The sequence below is a fragment of the Oratosquilla oratoria genome, chromosome 6, assembly GCF_046742065.1.
Source record: "Oratosquilla oratoria isolate Oo_2021 chromosome 6, ASM4674206v1, whole genome shotgun sequence".
Lineage (NCBI taxonomy): Eukaryota > Metazoa > Arthropoda > Malacostraca > Stomatopoda > Squillidae > Oratosquilla > Oratosquilla oratoria.
Window position 1 is genome coordinate 33696869 of NC_134782.1, and position 10095 is coordinate 33706963.

Genomic DNA, 10095 nt, shown 5'->3' on the forward strand with positions numbered 1-10095 from the left:
CTCGTATCCGAACTGATTGGACGAGAAAGAGTTCGAATTTGGGAGATGTTTGGATAATCGAGGTAAAATAACTCATGTTCGGATAATGGTGGTTCATGGGAGGGATTACAGTATATCTTTGTTGTCATTCCAGTAATAGTTTTCTTTACAAAATATCACATTAATTACATATAGATGGGGCTATTGCGTATAAAAATGTACAAATACAATTTTGTTTACAAAAGTTGATTTTAGTTATATGTGAGAGAAACTGCTGTATATGAACATGTGTAAAATACTCAAAAAGTTAAGAAATGTTTGCGTAGTTACGACCTGTATTCGTAGTAATAACGAAATGTTTCGTGTAAACTTAAGCCAGACACAAAGAATTCGGACATCAGTCGACATTGCAGTTATGTGATGTTACCAGAGTTGTTCGTTCTTGAAGTCGCAGCCAATGGTGTGAAAAACACTCCCGTTTTCTCCTCTTTTTCTTTTTTATTTACTTATTTATTTATCTATATTGATCTTTTTACCCCACTATTTATCTAATTCTCTTTTATGGGAGATTTTGTTTGTTTCTGTGTATTCATATGTGACAGACTTCCTGCGCATTCTAGTTTCTGATAGTTCTCTGTATTCATTTGATCCTTCCTTTCCAGCAAAAAGACGTACTTTATAGATATTGAACCGATTATCAATAGACGAATTAACTTAGCTGAAAGCTAGCAAAGCCTTGGAGTAATGAGATTCTTGAGGAATTAAAACCCCTTTCAGGCCAAGGAAGGAACTTTTGACTGAATTTAATCGTCAATCTCTATATTACGTCACACGTTTGGAGGGTTCATACATTTCTATAATCACTTTGCCTTCACCGGTCAAGATATTTTTTACATATATAACGAATAACAATCAAGGAATAAACAACAATATATATAAAACAGCAGGCCCAAGTACCTCTGCTGGTGCTATACATTGAGTATAGACATCCCGCCTATTATCACACATTTCAGTAGGTAAATTTTATTTTTTAATCACTAACATAGAAGAAAAGTGGCAATGATCAGCTCGGGATTCATACTCTCTAGCCTCTGGACTAGGTATTGTTCCAAGCATTAGATGCCCGGTACATTTTTTTTTTTCGTACAGAGAAGGCGAGATAGGTAGCCAATAACGTTCTACAAGCGGAGTCACCCAACATGTGTTCAGCCAGCCACGTCATGAACCAAAAGCTTCCTTGGTCATTTCGTTCTTCAGACTTTGCGAAGTATGGACGTAGGTTCTTCTGGAAACGTGACAATCGAGCATAGACGCAGATCTCCTGTAGCCATAGATTCTCGAATGCCAAGAGTCTGACGCAGGCGCCAGCACTAAGACTCTCTGGTGCCAAGATTCTTGCGTTAAGTCCTTGAATGCCAAGACTGGCGTCTGCATTAAGACTTGGATGATGAGATTCTGACGCCGGCGCCAAGACTCTCAGATGCCAAGACTAGTGTCTGTGTCAAGCTTCTTGGATGGCAAGACTGGCGTCGTCGTCAAGACTCGGGTGTCAAGACTGGTGTCCCGAGGCTCTGGCGTCGACGCCAAGACTTCGGTGCCAAGGTCTTGGATGCCAAGGTCCTCGAGTTAAACTCTGATAATAAAAATTCTTGTGTCCGTACCAAGACTTTAGGATTGCAAGACTCTCACTAAACGAATCTTAGATGCCAGTAGTCCTGTGTCCGCCAGCCGCAGACTCCTAGATGCCAAGACTCTGGCGCCGGAGTTAGCGGAAGACTTTTCTGGAGGATGTAAAGTCGATCTAGTCGGCGCCAGGCATTCCGTTCATGCCAGGGCGAGGATGCGATTGTTGACAGCATATGCCATCTTGGATGCCAAATCCGCCTGGGATGAAGCAGGGCTGAAAGGGATAGAAAAAATAGAGTACATGAGTGTGTGTGTACATATACAAAAAGAAAATACCTAAGTACGCATATAAGTATAAATGAGTACATGAGTACTGTTGCGGACCTTTTTCATTATGTAACGAATGTTTCTTTATACAGTAACCCCTCCAATAACCGAGCTGCCATTATATGAGTCGTCATTATCCGAACATGTATACTGATTTTATTCCTCCAGATTTGAAAATTTAGCACTGCAGTTCGGAGCGGGTACTGTGTGTGTGCATGTGTGTGTGTGTGTGTGTGTGTGTGTGTGTGTGTGTGTGTGTGTGTGTGTGTGTGTGTGTGTGTGTGTGTGTGTGTGTGTGTGTGTGTGTGTGTGTGTGTGTGTGTGTGTGTGTGTGTGTGTGTGTGTGTGTGTGTGTGTGTGTGTGTGTGTGTGTGTGTGTGTGTGTGTGTGTGTGTGTGTGTGTGTGAATAATTTCACCTCGCATATCCGAACACGGTGACCCAATTCGTTCGGGTAGGGGAGGGATTACTGTTCTTCACTTACATCAGAACAATTTAGATTCTATAAACACAATTTTATCAACACAACAATGAACACTGAAAAAAAGTATTTGTATGTTTTTGGTAAGTCATAGGTTATGTTCAGGTGTCCACGACAAGATCTATGAAATAGAAGCTCATTTGGATGCTATGGAGCCAGAGCAAAACAAAAAATGGACTGATTTTGCACCACACTCACTCTGCCAAAGATGATCTATCTCCACGTCCTCTATACTACATGCTATCTCGATATTGATAATTCTATAATCTATGCTAACTAGTAGCTATGCTTATTTCTTGCCAGACGAGAGGCGTTGACATGGTGAAAATAGAATCTGCATGGTGTAGGCCTTATGGTCCCTTGCAGTCTCCCCAATTCTTATGTTCTTATGTTAGGATTTGGTCATGGAAAGCTCAAACAATTTCATGAAGGCCAAGGTCATGGCCTTCCCCCTCCAGGAATCCAGTTGGTTCTCTTCGCATTCTTGCACGCCTCCTGCGTTCCAACCGCTTGCTGTCCGCTGAGCGTCTTAGGCCGTCCCTGCACATCGTCGGTTGTTCTCGGAGTCACAAATTCTTCGTTTATGTAATGCTATTTCCCAATGGTCTCTGGGGCCAAGGAACTTCCGGCGTTGTAAAAAAAAATCTAGTAAATATGTCTGTGTGCTGAAGAGGTAAACAAGAGTCGGTTTCGCCTGATGAGAAGTCCTGACAATCCGACGGAACCTGACAAAACCCGATGGAAACCGACGGAACCTAATAGAATCCGACGGAAACCGATGGAATCTGACGGAATCTGACAAAATCTGACAGAACCCGACGAAACCCAACTGAATCCGACGAAATCTGACGGATTCTGACGAAATCTGACGGAACCCGACAGACCCCGACGGAACCTGACGGAATCCGACGAAATCTGACAGAACCCGACGGAACCTGACGGAACCCGACGGAACCTGACGGAACCCGACGGAACCTAACGGAACCCGACGGAACCTGACGGAACCTGACGGAACTTGACGGAACCACGGAACCCGACGGAACCTTACGGAACCCGACGGAACCTGACGGAACCCGACAGAAGTCGACGGAACCCGACAGAACCCGACGGAACCCGACGGAACCCGAGAGAACCCGACGGAACCCGAGAGAACCCGACGGAGCCTGACAAAACCCGATAGAACCCGACGAAACCTGACGGACTCTGACAGAATCTAACGAAATCCGACGGGACCCGACGAAACTCGACGGAACCCTACCGAAAGGCGAAGTGCGATGCGGAACTCAACGACAAACGGACGTCCCCGACGGACAGACGGAATCCAGCAGACGACAGAATCCGACGTAGAGCCGGCAAAGTAACGATCTTCTACTCGTGAAGGAACAGATCATGGCAACAGCCTATAGCCTAACAGGCGTCCAGTGTGGTATGGTATGGTATGGTATGATATGGTATGGTATGGTATGGTATGGTATGGTATGGTATGGTATGGTATGGTATGGTATGGTATGGTATGGTATGGTTTGGTATAGCGTGTTATATGGTATGATATGTCATAGTATAGTATGGTATGGTATGGTATGGTATGGTATGGTATGGTATGGTATGGTATGATATGATATGGTACATGCATGCCATGGAACAGTGAATCGGGGAGTCGGGGAGTCGGGAGGGTCGGGGTCGGTACTCACTAGTTCAGGGACGGTGGGCGCGTCCCTCCAGACGGCCATGAGCTGATTAGGGTCGTTGATGATGAACCCTGTGTAAGGGTTGCACTGGTTCCTAGCGACACAGTAGGTCCCCGCGCTGCACGTCCCCCCGAGGGAGGGGGGCGCTGCGGCCATCGTGCCCATGGGCATCCCCATGCCGGGCATCCCCATGGGCTGAGGGCTCGGGGGAGACACAAGCCCCAGGGGGTTGCTGAGGATCCCCTGGGCAGGCCCGGGGCCGGAAGGCTGCCGGGCAGGGGCGATGGTCGGTCGGACTACGGGCCGCGGAGGAAGGTTCGGCTGCGGGCGGAGCTGGGTGCCCCGAGGAGGCGATGGGAGGCCCACGGGGTTGGTGGGTGCAAGTGGGCTGGCCTGGTTGATGAAGGTGGGCTGGGGCCTCGGGCCATTAGGTCTGACGGTGGCCGGCCGCGCCGGGGTGGACACCACCGACGGGGACCTGGCGGGCGAACTAGGGCGCTGCGGGGTCGTGAGGCTATCCGGCTGCAGGGGCGTCGACCTGGGATTCGAGGGCGTTGGGGATTGTTGGCTGGGCGTGGAGACGGGCCCCGAGAGCACGGGAAGCAGAGGGCGCTGTGGGCGGGGTATGGGCGCCGGGGAGGGCTTGGAGAGCACAGGGGTAGCTGGCTGTCGTGGGGGCGTCTCCGAAGGCGGCGAAGGTTGGCTTGGCGGTTCGACGTTGATGGAAAGAGTCGGGGTCCGTATCGGGGTCCCAGTCGAAGGCGGGTTATACGAAGGAATCTGGCAGCAGAACATCTCTGCCCCACAGCCCGTCAACTGGCTAGACACCTGAAAGAAGGGCATGGAATATAGTGGGGTGCAATGGGAATAACATGTATGTATATATATATATATATATATATATATATATATATATATATATATGTGTGTGTGTGTGTGTGTGTGTGTGTGTGTGTGTGTGTGTGTGTGTGTGTGTGTGTGTGTATAGAGAGAGAGAGAGAGAGAGAGAGCGATATATACATACATATATATATATATATATATATATACATATATATATATATGTACATATATATAAATATATATATATATATATATATATATATATATATATAGAGAGAGAGAGAGAGAGAGAGAGAGAGAGAGAGAGAGAGAGAGAGAGAGAAGGAGAGAGAGAGAGAGAGAATTTTTCATATTGTTTGTTCAGTCTGTACTACAAATCGAAAAAATACTACGACTTCTAAATATCTTCTTGTATAGAAGATTTTCATCTTATACACATTTCCACGCAAACACAAACGATTAAGAAATAACTAACTGACAACTCTGCAAATCAGAGCTGACAACAAAAATTATGTCTATTACTTTTTCAGAATGATTAATCCAATGTTTCATAAAATAAAGACCTTTTGCATTACCACTGTGAACAAACAAAACCCGATCCAATCGATGCAATTGTATTCTTAGTTTTCATTGATACGATTTTGTTAATAAAACGAATTCAATGATCAGAGAGCCGATGTACACAAACTCAAATAAATATCGTTACTGTGGGGCCAAAGATTTTCGAATTGGGAGTCTCGGCAGGGTTGGTAAGTTTGTCGGTGTGTGAAGTGTTCTAAAGCATAATTTCATGACCAAAACACGACAGTATTATAGCGCTACAACACACATCAAATTCCTTGTCCGGTAAAGTCTCCACCTGTATTTCATGAAGCCACTTGTACTGCTTCATTTACGAGTAGCCTGTTACTAATGGATTCGTCTTTGGCGTCACTTTGCATCGCACTGAATGTGTAGCGATGCTCTTTTGAATGTCCCCAACATTGAGAGATCTATATGTGTAGTTCTGGACCAGGTGGTGTCCGTAAGGACAACGTAATGAATAACCCCCCTCCCCCGCCCCTTACCTGTGCCGGGATCTCCCTGAGGGTTTTGTCGATGTTTCCTGAGCCGTCAGTGATGACGTAGCCGTTTTGGCACAGCTGCCAGTGGACGCAGACGAAAGCCCTGGGGCACTGTCCCATGGGCATCATGCTCGCCAGAGGGGGGGCCACCGGGTTGCTGGGAAGGCGCGTCACAATCGACGACCCGGGGTTTGGTGGTAGTGGTGACCCCTGGCTTGAGGGCGTCTGGGGTGCCAAGAACGGGTTGCTGCTTTTCGGGGGGCACCCGGCGCCTCCACAAGTAGTGATCGTGGCCGTGCAACCACTCGACCCACAGGAGGATTCCTGGTGGGTGATCTGGTGTCCGACAGGGAGCCTGAATGGGGAGTCCTCACCCATCCACCAGTACTTCTTGGCCGGGCCTGTCGTTACTGGGGTGCTGGGGCTCCCTCCACAGGAACCACCACTCGGACAGCCCGAGGTCTGCTCGGCGTTTGTGGGGCAAACTCCATTCTTGCAGTACTTCTGGATAAAAGGGTTGCTGATGATCTTCCTAGGGGGTCCGTAGGAGGCTGCGGCCGTCGTCATGAGCAGGACTCCAGTCCACATGAGCCAACGCACCCTCGGCCACATCTGTAGGAGAGGGAGACCAAAGGCATCAGGATTTAAGAATAGAAGAACGTAAGAATGGGGAGACTGCAAGAGAACGGAAGAACGTAGGAATGGGTGAGACTTCAAGGGAACATAAGAATGGGAGAGACTGCAAGAGAACGGAAGAACATAAGAATGGGAGAGACTGCAAGAGAACGGAAGAACATAGGAATGGAGGAGACTGCAAAAGAACAGAACATAAAAATGGGGGAGACTGTAATAGAACATAAGCCCTACACTAGGCAGTTCCATGCCCATTACCATCTATCATTCCCATCCACAAAGTCATCTAAACCAATTTGCAGACTACGAGGACGAGGTGATCCAACAAATGGAATTAGACGCGAAGTGCAGAAAAGAGAACAAGGCTTTGAGGACTTGTAGGCTACAAGGACAAGGCAGAGGGAACTGCACGTAATTTGATACAAAGAGTACAAGGAAAACGTCATCATTATCACTATTACTACTAATAACATCATCATTATTATTATTATTATTATTATTATTATTATTATTATTATTATTATTATTATTATTATTATTATTATTATTATTACTATTATTATTATTATTATTAATACTATTATTAATCCTGAATAGAATCACCAGTGACGGTGATGTCGATCAAATAATTCCGACTGTCGTCCCCGGATTCGAACCGGGCTCGTGAAATCACGAAGCTATCGCCCTCCCGACTGAGCTGTCGAGCCTATAAAATTCTTTAACCTGGAGGTTAATCTACTCCCGAGGAACTAAGTCGACTGCTAACTGCCGTCCGTACTTATTTTTACAGAGAACCAGGCCAACTTGTAGCTAGTGGTTAAGCTGGTATGTTTCCTTGATGGACTTATCGTCGTTGTCTTACCTGAATAGAATCACCAATGACGGTGATGTCAATCAAATAATTCCGACTGTCGTCCCCGGATTCGAACCGGACACGTGAAACCACGAAGCCATCGCCCTCCCGACTGAGCTATCGAGCATATAAAATTCTTTAACATGGAAGTTAATCTACTCCCGAGAGTCGGAATTATTTGATTGACATCACCGTCACTGATGATTCTATTCAGGTATGACAACAACGATAAGTCCATCAAGGAAACGTACCAGCTTAACCACTAGCTACAATTTGGCCTGGTTTTCTTTAAAAATAAGTACGGGCGGCAGTTAGCAGTCGACTTAGTTCCTCGGGAGTAGATTAACTTCCAGGTTAGGGAATTTTATAGGCTCGATAGCTCAGTCGGGAGGGCGATGGCTTCGTGATTTCACGAGCCCGGTTCGAATCCGGGGACGACAGTTGTAATTATTTGACTATTATTAATGTTACTATTATTAATATTATCATTATTACCACCATTATCACAATTATTATCATCATTATTGTTATTGTATTGTTATTGTTATTATTATCGTTGTCATCATTATCCTGATAATCTGACTAAGCTCTCAGTATTTTGTCCTTCACATGAAGTCAACTTGAAATAAAGTATTGATTAATATATTTACATACATCAGCACAAATATTCTGATGACAATAACTAATTCGTTATGGATCTGACGTTGATTAATTATTCCTCTCTGGCAACCCAACGCTCCAGCCCACGGCGGAGGCTTTCGTGATCATAAACATTGACACAAATGAGTTAACACATTTGCTTGATGACCCGCTGAAGATGTGTGTATGTGTGTGCATACTTATACTAGCTTTGCCTTCACCCTCTCTCTCTCTCTCTCTCTCTCTCTCTCTCTCTCTCTCTCTCTCTCTCTCTCTCTCTCTCTCTCTCTCTCTCTCTCTCTCTCTCTCTCTCTCTCTCTCTGTCTCTCTCTCTCTCTCTCTCTCTCTCTCTCTCTCTCTCTCTCTCTCTCTCTCTCTCTCTCTCTCTCTCTCTTTCTTTCTCTGTCTCTTTCTCTGTCTCTCTCTGTCTCTTTCTCTCTCTGTCTCTTTCTCTCTCTCTCTCTCTCTCTCTCTCTCTCTCTCTCTCTCTCTCTCTCTCTCTCTCTCTCTCTCTCTCTCTGTCGTTTTCTACAGGAGAATTTATGGGGTAGACTTCTCCCTCGACTGATTTACGTTTCCGTAGGTCGTCGAGGGTGCTACGTCATCAGGGCGTGTGCCCACGTCTGGTCAGGCCGGGTGTACGTAGTCATTTACCAACGAGGGCATAACTACCTGACCTATGCAGCATCGTAACTTTGCCATACCTGACCCATGAAGTATCGTAAATATGCCATACATACATACATACACACACACACACACACACACACACACACACACACACACACACACACACACACACACACACACACACACACACACACACACACACACACACACACACACACACACACACACACACACACACACACACACACACACACATATATATATATATATATATATATATATATGTACATCGAATGTACTTTCATTCATATTCATTTCCTTGCAATTGTTTTTTAATGGTTGTGTTAATACTGTGGTAATGGTATGGTGTATTTGTATATTAATGGTGGGACAGGTTGAGGTGTCTTCAGTGGTACAGTCACAAAGAGAAATCCTGTGTTTAGGTTCTATTCATGTTAATGATTTTTCCTTAAAAATATATTGTCTTCCTAATTTCAGCTTACATGGTTTAGACCTTATACAAACTAGCACTTATTCATAAATAAAACTGTCACCTTTACCCTTTGTACCAGCAGGGATAGAACACGGAATCGCACAGTTGCTAGGTGAGCTCGAAGCTCAATGAATCTGTAGTGGATACTCTGGTAAATAAGGTATTATATAGTTGAATTCTTTAATTTAGAAATATTTCGTGCAAGAGTACGTATTTCACAGCTTTGCAAATATATCTATCCTTGTCAATTTGATCAAAAATACATTTGTAAAAAGAAATTCGCTTTTACAAGAAAAACAATATACTAAACAGCAACGTAATGTTCATATCCCTATGGGGCAGCTTTTTATGTCCACAACATTACATAAAAAGGGGTGGGGGTGGGGGTGGCGGTGGGAGGTGAAGGTATAAATGCTGTCGTGAGAATGTAACAGTGTACTCTCATGTAATGACCGAGTGACGTTTACTCTAAATGTACACATGCACGCGAATACAATTACATAAAGGAGTATTGACCTTCCAGCGTGACTGCGTGGGTATGTGAAGAACACGGAGGCTCTCAAGACAATGGTCAAGGTATTCGACTTTCGACCTTAGATACACCAGCTCGGCTCCGTCGTGTTTCTAAGTTCCCTTCCCTCCACCTTCGCTCCCCCTCCTTCCCCCCATCCCGTCTTCCTCGCAGGACCACCGATCTATCCCCAGTGGAGATAATACAGACTTTATATATTGATAACATTGATAAAATGGTTTTGTTGGGCTTGGTAAGGCTGTATAGTGAGAAATGTATTTTTTGTATGTGTGTTGTGATGGCTGTGTACTGTATTTACAGTAAACGGG

General features: G+C 45.2%; 1 protein-coding gene across 1 annotated transcript in view; it reads right to left on the bottom strand.

Annotated features, from left to right (window-relative positions):
• LOC143026374 (uncharacterized) overlaps positions 1 to 6619 on the bottom strand; it is a gene marked incomplete at its 5' end in the record, with an annotated part of 7572 nt that extends 953 nt beyond the window's left edge. Inside the window, 3 exon segments of the mRNA XM_076186642.1 lie at positions 1 to 1879; positions 4104 to 4928; positions 6011 to 6619. The exon segment at positions 1 to 1879 is cut by the window's left edge and continues 953 nt beyond it. Of these exon segments, the coding sequence (XP_076042757.1) occupies positions 1781 to 1879; positions 4104 to 4928; positions 6011 to 6619 (1533 nt within the window). The 3' untranslated portion in view covers positions 1 to 1780.
• Between the last annotated feature and the right edge of the window lie 3476 nt (positions 6620 to 10095).